Here is an 18186-nt window from a genome sequence, read left to right as displayed (position 1 = left end):
ACGTGACTGGGCAGTATACAAGTGTCTGTGCTGTATACTATGTGGCTCTGTGCTGTATACTACGTCGCTGTGCAATATACTACGTGGCTGGCCAATCTACTACGTGACTGGGCAGTATACTACGTGTCTGTGCTGTATACTACGTGGCTCTGTGCTGTATACTACGTGGCTGTGCAATATACTACGTGGCTGGGCAATATACTACATGACTGGGCAATATACTACATGACTGAGCAATATACTACGTGACTGGGCAATATACTACGTGACTGGGCAATATACTACGTGACTGGGCAATATACTACGTGACTGGGCAATATACTACGTGACTGGGCAATATACTACGTGACTGGGCAATATACTACGTAGCTGGGCAATATAGTACGTGTCTGGCCAATATACTACGTGGCTGGGCAATATACTACATTGGCTGTGAAATATACTACGTGGACATGCATATTCTAGAATACCCAATGCGTTAGAATCGGGCCACCATCTAGTATGTGTGTGTATATATATGTATGTGTGTGTATATATATGTGTGTGTATATATATATATATATATATATATATATATATATATATATATATTTATTTAAAAAAAGCAGGCAGCACTCCATATCATCTGAAAAAATGTGCAGGATTTATTAAACCCGCATGTCTGGGCAATGTTTCGGCTCTGAATCAGCCTTTCTCAAGCTCATTCAGAGCCAAAACATTGCCCAGACATGTGGGTTTAATAAATCCTGCACATTTTTTCAGAGGATATGGAGTGCTGCCTGCTTACTCTTTTGAATTATGTAAATTTTGGACAATCGATGGACAGGTTCCCTGGGGGCCTTGCACCCGAAGATAAGTGAACCAATTTTTGTGCTGTTTCTATTTTTTATTAATAAATAAATAAATATATACATATACATATATATATATATATATATATATATATATATATATATACATATAACATATATACCGTATATACTCGAGTATAAGCCGAGATTTTAAGCCCCCAAAAAATGGGCTGAAAGTGACCCTCTCGGCTTATACTCGAGTCATGAAAGGCGGGTGGGGGGGGGGGGGGGGGGGAGCGACGCCTGTCAAATACCTGCTCCCAGCGCTCCTGACGTGGTTCCTGCATGCCCCACGGTCTTCGGACGCCTGCAGCTTCTTCCCCTGTTCAGCGGTTAATGGTACCGCTCATTAAAGTTATGAATATGGACTCCACTCCCATAGGGATGGAGCCGCATATTCATTACTGTAATGAGCGGTACCATGTGACTGCTCACTAAAGGAAGAAGCTGCCGGTCCCGGAGACGTAGGACATGCAGGGAACGTGTCAGGAGCGTCGGGAGCAGGTAAGTATTTCATATTCACCTTTCCGTGTTCCACCGATGTCAGAGGGCACGATGACGTATTAGTGTCAAATACTCACCTGCTCCTGGCGCTTCTGACGCGGTCCCTGCATGTCCAACGGTCTTCGGGTGCGGCAGCTTCTTCCCCTGTTCAGTGGTCACTGGTACCGCTCATTAAAGTAATGAATATGAACTCCACTCCCATAGGGGTGGAGCTGCATATTCATTACTGTAATGAGCGGTACCAGTGACCGCTCACTACAGTAAGAAGCTGCCGCTCCCTGAGACATGGTACATGCAGGGACCGCATCAGGAGCACCGGGAGCAGGTAAGTATGTCATATTTACCTGTCCGCGTTCCACCCGCCGGGCGCCGCCCCATCTTCCCGTCCTCTTGCTGTGACTGTTCAGGTCAGAGGGCGCGATGACGTATTAGTGTGCGCGCCGCCCTCTGCCTGAACAGTCAGTGCGGAGAGACGGGACGCTGAGGAGCAGCGATGAGAGGTGAGTTTGTCATTTTTTATTTTTAGTGCAGCAGCAGCAGCATTACATGTGGCACAATACATGGCAAGAACTGCATGGAGCATTACATGGGGCCATAACTGCATGGAGCATTATATGGGGCATCTATGGGGGCATAACTGCATGGAGCATTATATGGGGCATCTATGGGGCTATAACTGCACGGAGCATTATATGGGGCATATTTGTATATGGATCATCTTATGGGGCCATAAAGAACTGTATGGAGCATTATATGGGGCATATTTGTATATGGAGCATCTTATGGGCCATAATGAACTGTATGGAGCATTATATAGAGCCTATTTTGTATGGAGCATCTTATGGGGCCATAATGAAAAGTATGGAGCATTATATGGGGCTCTTGATTCAATATGGATATTCAAAAACACTTAACCTACTGATGTCTGTTAATTTTACTTTTATTGGGAGCTATTTTTATTTCTAACATTTACCCGTAGCTGCTGCATTTTCCACCCTAGGCCTATACTCCAGTCAATTAGTTTTCCCAGTTTTTTGTTGCAAAATTAGGGGGGTCGGCTTATACTCGGGTCGGCTTATACTCGAGTATATATGGTGTGTGTGTGTGTATATATATATATATATATATATATATATATATATATATATATATATATATATATATATATATATACACTAGATGGTGGCCCGATTCTAACGCATCGGGTATTCTAGAACATGTATATAGCAGACACATAGTATCTACGTGGCCTGCGGTATATACTATGTGGCTGCTATATACATACATACATATTGACACAAAAAGAGCACAGCGAGGTCAAAAATACTCTGTTGTAAAGAAGTCACAGTAAATAAGCAAGTGCTAGTCAAAAAATGAAAAAAATACAGGGTATTTAGTTAATACGTTTTTTTTTGCAAAAAAATGTAAATTAAGCTGCTCCACCAATCGCCAAGGTATACCCATAATAGAGCAGTCCTATCTAATGTATGTAATCCCTATCTGATGTATTTAAAAACCTGATCATCTGTATAGTACCTGTATAAGCAGGGTTCAGAGAGAAAATATCCATTTGGACTTGCTGGATGGAACAACTTCAGTGCAAATGGCCCACAGAGGAGTGGTGGACTCCCCAGTCTTGTAGAAACAAGAAAACAATTATAGAACCAAAAACACATGGGCTACTTGGACAGTGAACAAGTCTGTAGAAACCTGTTCACACCACCAAGAAACATGAAGACACAAAAAGAGCACAGCGAGGTCAAAAATACTCTGTTGTAAAGAACCTGACCCCACTTAGACTTTTATCTTTGGGGTCATCTGAAGGCAATTGTCTATGCTGTGAAGATATAGTATCACTGTTGGTTTGAAAGGGATGGTAGTCTTTGTCCTGGTTTCTCTATCACTGTCAGAGGTTTACTGATAAATAAGGTTGAATAGCTTCAGATAAGTCCATATCTGAATAGTTATAGCGCTTACCGAATACCTGCCTCGGTAACCTGGATACCTGGAGCTCTCCCGATAGCTGTTCAGCTCTGCAGCTGCATGTGTCGCGGCTGTTTGACAGTCACATGCATGGAGAGCCCAACAAACAGACTCTCCATACATATATTGTGACTGTCACACAGCCGCGACACATGCAGCTGCAGAGCCGAACAGCTGATTATTGGAAGCGCTCCAGGTATCCAGGTTACCGATGCAGCTATTTGGGAAGCGCTATAGCTATTTGGATAAGGACTTATCTGAAGCTATTTGATCAACCCTACTAATAACGTATTTTCCCTGTTGTATACTTCCCAAGAAAGCCTTCTGGTTTAGGGATCGACCACAGTGAACAGCACCTTTAAAGTTTGGCTGATTTGTAGCACATCTGTTATGTCATGATTTTCATCCTAATAAGTTTATTGCAAGTTTCACAAGTTTAGTTTGGTAATGTTTTTTTTACGAATTGAATGTTATCATTGTAACATAAATGTGCGCCTCCAAACCTACTAGAGGTCACTTATTTAACATGCCGTAACTTGCAAATTGTTTCAGGATCTACACAACAAATAAGTCGGTAAAGGGATCGTGTTCGGAACCCATCACATTCACCACTCACAGCTGTGCACCAGAATGTCCCTTCCCACCTAAACTTTCTCACAGAACCAAAAGTTCACTTACACTACAATGGAAGGTAAGTGTCGTCCATCTGGTCTTAAATGTAAGGTACATCGTAAAAGCAGAGGGTTTCTTACCATTGTGTATTCTTGATATGATTTATAATTTTGGTAATATCATGGATTACATTAGATTTATATAGAATTAATAAGCTATTCTACTGTTCTTTCAGGCACCTGTTGACAATGGTTCAAAAATCACGAGCTACTTATTACAATGGGATGAGGTAAGAATATGTAACAAACACTAACTGAGAAGGGAAGTTGAGATTTATCCCTTTGTGCCCCTCTCAGACCATTAACTGACACAATCTTATTTACAGCAATCTGAGCATGCTCCAAGCAAGTGTTCTCTTCTGATAACCTTCTAGGACCGATGTTGTTCAATTTATTTTTCCACGGTGGCACTAGTCTGGTGTTTCTAGGCAGGGGATACATGTCGACGTGTCGTTTGGATTTCTGCATTTTACTTGTTTTTTTTTGCTATCAATGGACTATTTTACAGTTGCAAGTGGGCTATAAAAAAGTAGACAAGTTGCATGCATCTTTACTAGGGTGAATCTTTGCCCTGTAGATGTGTGTTGTTCAAGTCCATACAGGAGCTTATATGACATAACATACCAAATCCCTAGGCATTAATATACCGTTGATCTCCCTCTTTGAACAACTTCCATTCTTTTGGGAAGGCTTTCTGTGAGATTTGTATTATATCTGTGGAAATTTTTGCCCAATTATCTAAAAGCTTTCCGATTCTGTTGTTCCACGAGTGGGCCTGTCCTGGTATATCCATTCTAGGTCATAAAAAAAATAATACGATGGAGTGAGGTTCGGGCTCTGTGTGGACCAGTGAAGTTCTTCCACACCAAACTCTCTAAACCTTTCCATTATTGACCTTGCTTTGTTCTCTAGGGCATAGTCTTGTTGGAGCAGGAACAAATCTTCCCCAAACTGTTCTAACAGACTGCTAGTCAAAGAAGCGTGATTCATTACTTCACAATACACCTTTCCACTGCTCCAGAGTCCAGAAGCGGAGTGCTGCTTTTAAACACTTATTTGATGCTTTTCGTTGTGCTTGAGGATGTAAGGTTTACGTGCAGATTCTTCACCACAAAGTTTTATGATGTTTATTCCACAAGATGTTTCGAGCGTTGTTACAACAGTGACATCCCATTACCGGACCAGGCTCTAATTCAGTGAGCTCTTTAGAATGACCTATTCTTTCAGAAAAGTTTGTAAAGGCAGACATGGCCAGATGTTGTACACATGGGCAATGTGACTGATTGAAAAGCATGAATTTCATGAATAAGAGATGTATATATATTATCTATTTAGATAAAATGTATGGAAAAATAATTGTCCATATTTTGTATCTTCCAATCCAAGTAAAATTTACTAAATCTTGTCTTTCCCTTAATGTATAAATAGACATAATTTTGCCCTGTTTTATAAAGACCAGTATTGATCATGCCGGTCTTGATGAGGGGCCATGCTGGAGTTAGACGCTTCTGATTCATGAAATAGCCACTCCAGCAATTTTTTTTGTTTCTCTCAGTGCTGTCTTGGTAGAACACATCCATGTTCCTGCACCTAGTAATATACTTAGCTTTCTGCTCTTTCTGGCACAGCTGCAGTTCTACTCCGCCATCCCGTGACTGCAATTTCTGACTGATTGGAAGTCAAAGATAATGGTCACAAGCTCCCAGTGTAAATCTACGAGGTCTTCGTTCTGTTTCTCATAGACGTGCATTGAGAAGTGACCTCTGGCTTTCCCAGCATACACTGTAGCAATATGGCCGGTTACAAACTGCAAAAAAAACAACCAAAGTGGTACTGAGAGCAGAGAAAAAGACTATTATACAAGTATATTTCTAAGGCCAGGTAACTTAGAATAGTGACACCACTCCAGTGGTAAAGTGGCTTGTGCCTTCATGCGTTTCACCACAAATCTTACTCCAGCCAGAGACTGCAGTGAGATTTCTGTTGTGAGGGACACCACAGCTAGTCATGAATTAGAGCAGTGGCATAATTCCTCCATTATAAACCAGTTTAACACACTGTGACGTACATGGGCAAAACTGTTGTGAAAACCCCAAAAGTCACATTTTTGCATAGCTTTAGGATACGCAACAATGTTCTCTTCAAAGCTGTTCACACCAGAATTCTAGTATGATCACTATGATGAATCAGGGCCAATATGTTGTTGGCCCACAGCTGTCGCCCTCAAGTTGCTGACCGAGATATTGAATGGACAAATTATATTATTATAGACAAATGGAGATGGGGAAACAGTTGTCTTTCCCCATATATATAAGCTTGTGGTCTAGTATCTGCTTTAATTGTACCATCTGTGCAGTAATATGTTATATTGGAGGTGGGATGTGTTGGACTATCTACATTCTACTGACTGCTCCTGTGGATGAAACCTCTCCGCATGTATGACCAAATTTAACTAAATGTTTTGGAGGAGAACCTATACAATTTTATAAAAAATAAATAAAAGTGATTTGAACAAAAATAAAAACACATCAAAAATATTTTACACCTCTTTTAGAAGTGGTGATATTAAGTGTAACATTCATTCAAGGAGTCACTCTGAATTGAGCAGATTTGAGCCTTTAAAAATACATCCTAAAAACACCCTCATTAAGTTATGTGGTGATGCCATTTTGTAACAAAACAGAATTATTGCCCTTGGTCATTTACTTTATTAATCAGTCTATTCGGCAACGTAGAAAAATATCACCTGCCTTCTGTGTCGTGGAAAACATCTAGAGATGGCCCCATAGCCTCTCATCTGTTAAGCTCATTAGACAGAAACAGGATGTAAACACAGACAGCGCACGGCCAACCAGCGCAGAAAGCGAACCTGAACGTAAACCCAGGTCAGAGGAGAGCAATCAATAAGATGGCTGTTTTTTCCTTCCCTTTGCATGGTGGGCTTGTGTGCTTCAGGAAGCATTGGTTCTCTAAGGAGTGTTGTAGCTTTTCACTACTGGAGCACATGTCATTCATAGATGCATATTTTCTGTTCAAAATAATTGATAGGAAAATATTTACTTCGCATAGGGAAAAATAATTTCCTATCAACTTTTCTGCCTCAATGAAAAACCCTCTATTTGATATTTAATGAACAAGCTTAATCCATACATTTTCCCCCCTAAAATTGTCGTTTTCATAAATATGACCGTCCTACTAGACATTGATCCTACTAGTCATTGATACGCTGTAGATTGTCACATTTATTAAAAGTTGGTTAGCATAATTTGTAGCAATGCTCAGACATGGGTATGTGAAATCCAAATACATTATTACAAAGAACTAAAATTAGGAAATGTTTTCCTTTCCCTAGGGAAAACGAAATAGTATGTTCAGAGAGTGTTACACGGGGAACCAAAGGCACTGCAAGCTGACAAAATTGTGTCCGGCAATGGGATATACATTTAGAGTAGCAGCACGCAATGATATTGGGAAAAGGTAAGTGTATCACTGTCTTTGCTTTGTCTTACTGCATATTTACACATTTTCTCAATATTCTCCTACAATAATCTGTATTTATCATTGTATAGTATTTTAACACTAGACATTAGACTAGATGGGACATTATATAACGAAATTGGGTCTACATGTACCGTAAATGCCGATTTATATGCCAACCTGAGAATAAGCCGAGGGACCTAATGTTGCCACAAAAAACTGGCAAAACTTGTTGACTCGAGTATAAGCCTGGTATGCATTGTCCCCTTATCCCCATCTTGGTCTGCATGGCCTCCTCCCTGTCCTGGTATGGATGGCTCCTTATTCCTATCCTGGTAATCTTTGCACTTGATTGTGCAACTGAGCTGCTAGTCACTGCATCCCGAACACACTGAGAGATGGAATCATGACGTTATCAATATCAAAGGTGTATTTAGCCCACAAAACACCACCACTACAATCCATTGATGCTCCACACTTTATGTAGAAATGTTTCTTACTAGTGATGAGCGAATATACTCGATTCTCGGGTTTCCCTAGCACGCTTGGGTGACCTCCGAGTATTTGTTAGTGTTCGGAGATTAAGTTTTCATCACCGCAGCTGAATGATTTACAGCTATTAGCCAGGTTGAGTACATGTGGGGGTTGCCTAGTTGCTAGGGAATTCCCACATGTAACTAAGCTGGATAATAGCTGTAAATCATTCAGCTGCCGCGATGAAAACTTAATCTCCGAACACTAACAAATAGTCGGAGATCACCCGAGCAACGAGTATATTCGCTCATCACTATTTCTTACTCCAGCAATGGCCAAATTTTATGACTGTAGTAAAGGTGATGGAGGTGCTGTGCTCAGAGTCAACTACTGGAGTAGTACTAAATGATACTAGTATTGGTTTTGTGGGAAAAAATTGCCTGCCTGATTACCTTTAGCCCTGAAAAACCTCTTTACTCTTTAGCGGAAAATGACTTACATGTACATTTTTACTGAGATCATGTGTCGAGAGGCTCAGAAGCTAATCTGATTCCACACAACATAGATATGGGCTATATTATATAGTTGTTATCAGTGGCGTAATTTCAAACCCAGGGACCCCGATGCGAAAGCTCCAACTGGGCCCCCAAATATTTTCAATCTTTAATAGCAATAGTCTTTTTCTATAGGCCAAAGGGACTTTTAGGGCCCCCTAGGCTCCAGGGCTGGGTGCGATTGCATCCACTGCACCTGTTGTAGTTTCACCCCTGGTTGTCATCTGTCTCTAAGGGTATCTGCACACGATCAGAAAATGCTGCGGGTTGGTTGTTGCATACTTGTGCAGCGTCCAGATGTTACAGCATATGTGGTATCCCGGTACCCATTATGCTACTGAATGAGACAGTTTTTGTGTGGCAGTAGATTTGCTCCAGTGTGTCAGAATTCATTTGGGCACTGTGAGTTAGGAGGAGGAAGAGGACACTACTGCTCCCAGCATAGTTTCCATGCCAGTCTCCTCATAATCGCCTCCACAAATTAGTTGAGATAACGCTGTACATGTGCTTTCCTGCAAGCTGGTTACCCTGTTTGCTTCTAGCCAGGACCAGATCCACGTGGGTGCCACGTCACCAACTTTGTTTAACGTAACCCCTGTGAAAGGGAATGGTAGGCTCAAAACTGTGAGTACTTCCACACTTTGGTTCTCCGTGGAAACACACTTATCTGTGAAGGGCCCTCCATCAGTGTAATATTTCTTGGACTGCGCATAGCACTTCCTCTAATAGCAACCCTGAGAGGCCATAACCTCACTTGTCTCATGAGGAGAGAACTATTACCTTCATATGCACAATATAATGTGAACTTTGACTTTGAGAGAGACTGTTTTTCAGTAAAACTGTTATGTTTACATGTTCACCTGCGTGTCTGGCTGCTGGAGATTGCACTAACACTACGGGCACTCCAAAACCTGCACCACCACCGCTACAGAAGGGCCCCTGGGGGTCCTATACCAGCCGCAAGTGCCACCTCCCGCTATTGACAATTGTTGTGGACACGAGGGAAGTGTTGTGGGGCCCAGCAACCCACTTCAGCTGTCGTGACATCATTGTCTTCTGCCAGTGGGACTACATGCCCCAGCTGGCCCTTCTGCAACATCTGGCTCCTCCCCAGTGGCCTATCACACATAGTGGATTGGATTTAAAGAAATCCCATGTCCACTATGCGTCCACAGACGCCCGCTTATCACCCGCGGAGATGGACAAGCGGCACGTCTTTTAAGACCCTCTAACACATCAATTTCTCTTGGGAAGACGCTAGTCTCTGCATGAAAACTTTCACCCAGAGAATGTATTGGATGCAGTAAATCTGCACGGTTCAGTGAACACATGTGGATTTACCTGCGTTCAATAGACTGTAGCGCTTTGTTTGCTGCTTCCAAAGCTCTGCCACTTCCCGATGTGCACATACCCTGACAGTAGTAAGCAGAGCTGAGCTCTGATCCCTGCCGTTAATCATGTAGCCATAGCTGTCTATGTCTGATAGCAGTACTTAATTGGAGTGGTTGCCATTGAAGGATCCAGTTGTTGTCATTTAGGTACTTCTGTGAATCTCCCCACATGCCCCCAGGAGTAAAAGCTGGCAAATTCTGGGAAGAATTAAGCGGCTGTGCATCATTATAATGCTATTTATGCAGATTAACACTTTAAAGAGGACATGTTTTTAGCAACAAATATGTAATTCTTTTACCTGGTATGAATGCTGCTATTTGAATACAACTGGTGTTATTTTTTGTTCCTGTATTTCTCCATTCATGAGATATCGCATCCTGTGCATTGAATATAAATCTATCATTTTTAGCTAACTGGGTGTACGCCTCATGAAGATGCCCGCAGATAACATGAGGATTATTCCTAGTTGGCTAGAAAAATATTTAGCATTGAGAGTCCTCAGTGGTTGATACCTTTTTAATGGCTAACTGAAAAGATGGTAACAAATTGCAAGCTTTCGAGACTACTCAGGTCTCTTCATCAGGTATAGACTAATACAACATCTGTAGAATCCCATATTTATACACAACACAGGAACCTTTTCTTGCAACCAGAAAAAATGTAAAACCTGTCCATTTCTAATGACCACAGACAAGATCCCCAATTCACATCAGGACTATAAGATACCAGGTACTTTCATCTCCATCACTTCTATTGTGTTGTACTTAATTATTTGTACTAAATGTCTGGGGTCTGTATGTAGGGGAGACAGGGCAGAAAATGAGAACAAGGATACCGTATATGCTCGAGTATAAGCCGAGATTTGCCCCCCTCGGCTTATACTCAAGTCATGGTCGGCGGGTGAGGAGGAGCGACTACTGTCAAATACTCACCTGCTCTTGACGCGGTCCTTGCATGTCCCACGGTCTTCGGGCGCGGCAGCTTCTTCCCCTGTTCAGCGGTCACTGGTACCGCTCATTAAAGTAATGAATATGGACTCCACTCCCATAGGGGTGGAGCCACATATTCATTACTGTAATGAGCAGTACCATGTGACCGCTCACTACAGGAAGAAGCTGCCGCGCCCGGAGACCGTGAGACATTCAGGGACCGCGTCGGGAGCAGGTGTGTATTTCATATTCACCTTTCTGTGTTCCACCGACGCTCTGTCTTCCGCGTCCTCTGCACTGACTGTTTAGGTCAGAGGACGCTGAGGAGCAGCGGCCAGCGACGAGAGGGGAGTATGTAAATTTTTTTTTTTTTTTGTGCAGCAGCATTACATGTGGCACAATGTTATATGGAGCATCTATGGGACCATAATTAACTGTATGGAGCATTATATGGGGCATCTTTGGGGCCATAAAGAACTGCATGGAGCATTATATGGGGCATCTATGGGGCCATAAAGAACTGCATGGAGCATTATATGGGGCATCTATGGGGCCATAAAGACCTGCATGGAGCATTATATGGGGCATATTTGTATATGGAACATCTTATGGGGCCATAAAGAACTGTATGGAGCATTATATGGGGCATATTTTAATATGGAGCATCTTATGGGGCCATAATGAACTGCATGGAGCATTATATGGGGCTCCTGATTCAATATGGATATTCAAAAACACTTAACCTACTGATGGCTCAATTAATTTTACTTTTATTGGTATCTATTTTTTATTTTTGACATTTACCAGTAGCTGCTGCATTTTCCACCCTAGGCTTATACTCGAGTCAATAAGTTTTCCCAGTTTTTTGTTGCAAAATTAGGGGGGTCGGCTTATACTAGGGGCGGCTTATACTCGAGTATATACGGTAAATTCTCACCGCCACACAATAAGAAAAAAAGAATGGCTCTACCTGTGGCCAAACATTTTTGTATGCCTGATCATAGCACTATGGACCTGAAATTGCTTGTATTGAAAGGTAACTTCAAATCTCAGAGAGACTGGAGAATTTGGGAGTATAATTTTATGACAACCTTTGACACACTTAGTGCAGGAATGAATGTGTCGCATGGATTTATGTCTTTTTATATCAATTAAGGAATTTGCACTTCAGACCATGTGGGGGTCATCATAACAGAACCAGACTCCAAACAGAGGACAGCAAAACATTCACACCTAACCTAGGAACTGTTACAATATTTATGGACACAACTGTTTATCACTTATCACTCTCCCATAATGACAGTTCTGTGTGGTGTTGTGTATAAATATGTGATTCTTCAGATGTTGCATTAGTCTATGCCTGATGAAGGAGCCTGAGTAGTCTCGAAAGCTTGCAATTTGTTACCACCTTTTCAGTTAGCCATTAAAAGGTATCAACCACTGAGGACTCTCAATTCTAAATATTTTTCTATCTACTGGCTAACACGGTACCAAGATATTTATCTTTCCTGTATCCTAGTTAGCTAACAAGTCTAGATTTAGTTACAGAGAAGAGAGGGAATGGAGTGATGCAAGAACAAAAGAAAAACAGGATAACTGCAGCATTTATACCAGGAAAAAATTACGCATTCATAACGATTAACAGGTCCTGATTAAATTTTCAGGAGGATTCAATAGCCACACATTTTGCTTGATCATAATGCATGCAACACTAATGAAGAGCTTTTTTGCCATTCAAAATTGACAATTACAATAAAAAGAGAAATTCAAAACGTTTTCTTCTTTTTTGATCTGGAGTCCATCTGTTAAATAGCTTAAAATAGTTCAACCAATTAAAGTTGTGGTAAATAGGATTTAAACAGACCAAGTAATTGACCAAGTTTCAAGACTTATGTAAAGTCTACCTCCTCGCATGAATGGCTGAAGGATTATAAATAATTGGCAAGGAAAAGGTTTTCTTTCCCGACACTGTTTTGGTGTTAGAAATAATAAAAAATTTAGATCAGAGGAGTTGTTAAATTATGGGGCAGTAGAGAAGTAACTATTTCACATGATCATCGTTAGATACATTGCCTAGTAAGCAAGTTTAGGTAGTAGCAGGGGCGTTGCTAGATTCCTATAAGATCAGTGGCCTAAGCCCTAAAGTTCATGTCTCCACATACGACCCCCCTACAGCCATTTAAAAGAGATATATACATACCTAATTACAGTATACCACTGATACTAAAGAAAAAAACACTATACAATGACCAATATTGTCAAAATACTACTATAACAGACACAAACAATGCGGCTGCACAATACCCACTATCATTACCACTAAACAGCGAATACATAATATTATAGTATCACCATTACCTCTACATAAGAAAACTCTCAATGGTACCACCATGCACCTTCTACTACATAATGACTAAAATACTTTAAGCTGTTACTAAATAAGAAAAGAAAAATATGCTACTAAAAAGAGCAATATTAGAACCATACAGTGATATATAGTGGTAGACACAATGGGGAAAAAAGTATTTAGTCAGCCACCAATTGTGCAAGTGCTCCCACTTAAAAAGATGAGAGAGGCCTGTAATTGACATCACAGGTAGACCACAACTATGATAGTCAAAATGTGAATACAAATTCAGAAAATCACCTTGTCTGATTTGGCAAGATTTATTTTGCAAATTGTGGTGGAAATGCGTATTTGGTCATTAACAAAAGTCCATCTCAATATTTTGTTATATATAGTTTGTTGGCAATGACAGAGGTCAGACTTTTTCTGTAAGTCTTCACAAGGTTGGTACACACTGTTGTTGGTATGTCGGCCCATTCTTCCATGCAGATCTCCTTTAGAGCAGTGATGTTTTGGGCCTGTCGCTGGGCAACATGGACTTTTAACTCCCTCCGAAGGTTTTCTATTGGGTTGAGCTGTGCTCCACTTACTCTCTATCGCAGGACAGAAGAAGCCCTCACTGCTCCTCTGTACTCCAAGCAGGCACGTCCTGGGCACAGTGGGCAGACATCCTCTGCTCCTCACACACTGCCCTGTGTGCTTCTGCTGTGTCTCTGCCTCCCCCTCATACACAGTCCCTGTGATCTCTGGTAAGCTGCACTCACAGCCTGCAGAGAGGGAGGTGACACCTGGAGAGAGAGAGCAGGGCAGCTGACAGGATAGGGATTAAGATGGGGGAAGGGGGATAGCAAGAATGTTGTTCACAAAAAATGCTGCTGAGCCCACTGTGTTCTGCTCCTCTGTAAACAAGCTGTGCCTCTGATGCAGTAACAGCTGGTGATAGCAGGTCACAGGGCAGTCACACACAAAATGGTGCTGCCCTGTGATGCTGCTCTTCATTCTTCCCCAGGGATATTAGACCACCCAAAAGGGGAGGGAAATGGTGATGTCAGCAGTTACTGCCCCAATTTTCCAGCAAAGAGTAAAGCTGCTAAATCTTACTATAGCTGCTTGAGGTCTAAAACGGAAAATGCTCCCCCTAGTGGTAAATATGTATATTTGTAGAAAAATATATGATATTTTTCATATAGAAATGTTTGCAAACAGTGCAAACATTGCATTAATACATTTTAATTACTATTTTAAGCTTAATTTCACAAAAAAACAAAATACAAGAAAACTGGTGGCACCTTCCCTTTAAAGAAGAAAGGTCTGTGAAAGCCAGAAATCTTGCATGTTTCTAGATGACCAAATACTTATTTTCCACCATAATTTGCAAAATAAATCTTGCCAGATCAGACAAGGTGATTTTCTGGATTTGTTTTCTCATTTTGACTCTCATGGTTGTGGTCTACCTGTGATGTCAATTACAGGCCTCTCTCATCTTTTTAAGTGGGAGAACTTGCACAATTGGTGGCTGACTAAATTCTCATCTTTTTAAGTGGGAGATCTTGCACAATTGGTGGCTGACTAAATTCTCATCTTTTTAAGTGGGAGAACTTGCACAATTGGTGGCTGACTAAATTCTCATCTTTTTAAGTGGGAGAACTTGCACAATTGGTGGCTGACTAAATACTTTTTTTCCCCACTGTACCAATCCCACAGAACATACAACATGTGATTACAATACAGTTATAGATGGTAACTTACACCTGGCGTTCTTTCTGATTGGGATTGTTATCTATTCCGTGTTTTCGTCTGTCTCAGACCTCCATTACCACTTCTTCAAGCCACAACTCGTCTGCAGAAATTACAACAAAACACATTTGTCTTCTCACATTTCCAGTGCCATCTCCATCTTTTCCCAACCTACAAAACTCCCCAATCTGCAGCATAGGACATTGACCTCAATATTTAAAAAAATGGTGTCATTACTATGATTATGCAGCGCCCCAGAGACCTGGTCATTGCAGTATGACACTCTGCCACTAAGGGGAGTGATGGTACGTCTGATGGCACTGAAGGAATTCTCCTGACCAGGTATCACCAGCACACATTACACTTCACACTCCGGCCACTAGGGGGAGCAAAAGGCTTTATTTATTGGGCCCCTCCTCACACTGGTAAAACTAGGGGTTGGATAGAAAGTTAGTCAGAAGCTGACTGGGTTGGATTCAGGCAACATCCCGTGGCAGGGGGTGTTGCAGGGAGAAGACACAGGGGGGTCCCTATCAGGCGTGGGAACCTGGCAGGTGCCTAGCGAACAGAACGTTACGGAACCGCGCCTGCACTACCTTGCGGCGGTATCCTAAGAAAGAGACAAGAAGCGAAGGATATTGTGGAACAGTGTAAACGAGATCAAGCAAAAAGGAGTACCAGTAGGAGTCGTGCCGTGAGACCGAGGCAACATCCTACTGAGGCGCGTAGCCGGTGGCCGGAACACCGCGGGAGTAACTGACTTTAGGCCTTACTTCAAACTCCGCAGGACAGTTAATTATAGGTTGGCTGTCTACCTTAAATTTCCTAAGAAGACATAGGGGACAACAGTGGGAGAAGGGCGTCACTAGGGTCCCGGAAGACCTCCAGGCCTTCCCATCATACGGGTGCGTCCTAGCCAAAACATACTGGGGGACGAGAAACTAGCAACATCTGGAACTAAAGAGAGAGAGAGCTGTAGAGAACGAACGAACGAGAACAGCAGTTGTGAGGAGTATTCCGAATGCTCAGCAGGGTAGGACTACAACACACAGGCGCTAGTGATGGGCAACGATTTCCATCTGCGAGGGAAACTCTGGAAGTGCCCATCAGGCCGGCCTGTCTCTGATAGCCCTGTTAAATGTGCTCTGGATTGAGGATCCTGAAGTCTTCAGTAAAGAGGTAAAGAGACTGCAACCTTGTGTCCTCGTTATTGACTGCACCTCACACTATCACCATCTGCCTTACTGGGAAGCCCTGGGGACATACTTCACCTGTGGGAAGGTATACCATCCAGCTGCGATTCCATCACCCCAGCGGACCCCACAGCAGCGTCGGTCACCCTGACCGAACACCACAGGTGGCGTCACGAATCCCTGACAGACTGTACCACCTTTATTGGACGCCCCTTAGCAGGGTCGCGGACCGGGTTTAGCCACCGTGACAGCCTCAGAACCGAACCAGAGAGGCCCGGTACCGAAACGCGTGGCCCTGTGTCTGGGAGTGCTCCAATTACATCCCCCAGAAAACAAAAAGTGCCCCATAGAAAGTATTAATGCCCCTACTGTGCTACATAGAAAGGCCTGTATGCTACTTTAAAGGATATAATATCCCAAGTGTCCCCTTCCAACAACAAATACTTTTGAGTGTCCAGTTAAAGTTAACAATGCCCCCACCCCTAAAAAAATGGAACCTGAGTGCCCCTATCAAAACTATTAATGCTCCCTTTTCTAACAAATAATATCATTTGAGTGCCAGCACAGTTCTGTATATACAGTATGATGGTCCTACAGCCCCCAATACAAAATATGATGGCACCAAAGCCCTGTATTACACATTGAGGACCCCATAGCTCCCTATATATAGTAAAATGGCTACATAGCCCCTATATACAATATGATGTCCCCACTGCTCCGTAAATATAGTATGAGGTGCTACAGTTTCCCATATATACTATGATGGTGCTCACAGCTCCCCACAAATAGCATGATGTCTCCACAACCCCCTATATATAGTATGATGGTCCTCACAGCACCATATATAGTATGATGGTACCCAGAGCCCCATATATATAGTGTGATGGTCCCCACAGCCCCATATATAACATTGATGGTCCCTTGTCACGCACGGTGTAGGAAAGACTAAGTGCAACACGAAGAGATAAGGGGAAGGGGACCTAACACTATGGAAGGAGGGAGTGGAGACCCCTAGGCATTTCTAACATCACCCTGTCTGCTCTAAGCCTCCCTAATATAGGCTTTGCACCTATAGCTGAGCAGGATACCTAACCCTTGTTTTGACCCTGACAATAAGCCCTTCATAGAGAAGGGGGCAGGATGTGCTCTTGTCAGTCCCCACTACTTGAAAAGACAGATGGGATACACAAACAAGGGGAACAATTATCTTGAGTAGATTCAGAGAGAATCACAGGCGTCCTCCAAACACCAAAGAGGAAGATAGCCGACTGCTATAGCTCCAATCCTCAACCTGGAAATGGAAAGATCGACAACTCCCAGCATCAAGCTGGTAGTTATAAACACCCCTGTCCAGGTGTGTCAGCTAGAGACGGGGGAGGTTGCCACTGGGTCCTAAAGTCAGAAGGGCTAGGAAGGAGTCTGCAAAGCCTTCCGCTGAAACCTTCTGCAGCTAGATGCAGTGCGACTATCTGCAGCCACTAACACACCCGTGACATCCCCAAAGCCCCATATACTGTAGAATATGATGGTCCCCACAGCACCATATGCAACATGATGGTCCTCACAGCCCCATATACCACATGATGGTTCCCACAGCCCCATATATAGTATGATGGTTCCCACAGCCCCATATAGAGTATGGTATTCCCCACAGTCCCATATATAATATGATGGTCTGCACAGCCCCATATGTAGTATGATGTTCCCTACAGTCCCATATATAATATGATGGTCTGCACAGCCCCATATGTAGTATGATGTTCCCTACAGTCCCATATATATAGTATGATGGTCTGCACAGCCCCATATGTAGTATGATGTTCCCTACAGTCCCATATTTATAGTATGATGGTCCCCACATATATTTAGTATGATGCTAGACTAGAGTTCCCATAATAGCAGAGTTAACCAAGAGAAAATATATAGCGGCATACTGACATATTAGACGTAAAGACTGTAAATGAGGAATGGAGCAATATAATACAGCTAACTACAACAATACGTGTTAGGTCATAAACATAAGATATGGTATAGATGTACTAAATGGTCAATAATGTATTGTACTCATATGTAT

At 42.3% G+C, this 18186-nt stretch overlaps 1 protein-coding gene across 1 annotated transcript in view; it reads left to right on the top strand.

Annotated features, from left to right (window-relative positions):
- The window catches only part of FNDC3B (fibronectin type III domain containing 3B), a 598527-nt gene that overhangs the window by 394652 nt on the left and 185689 nt on the right, over positions 1–18186 (top strand). The window contains exons 10-12 of the mRNA XM_069727312.1: positions 3891–4029; positions 4186–4239; positions 7362–7486. Coding sequence (XP_069583413.1) covers positions 3891–4029; positions 4186–4239; positions 7362–7486 — 318 coding nt within the window. The remainder of the gene's footprint in view (positions 1–3890; positions 4030–4185; positions 4240–7361; positions 7487–18186) is intronic.

The sequence above is a fragment of the Ranitomeya imitator genome, chromosome 5 (assembly GCF_032444005.1).
Source record: "Ranitomeya imitator isolate aRanImi1 chromosome 5, aRanImi1.pri, whole genome shotgun sequence".
Taxonomy (NCBI): Eukaryota; Metazoa; Chordata; class Amphibia; order Anura; family Dendrobatidae; genus Ranitomeya; species Ranitomeya imitator.
This window is presented reverse-complemented; position numbering and strand designations above follow the sequence as displayed.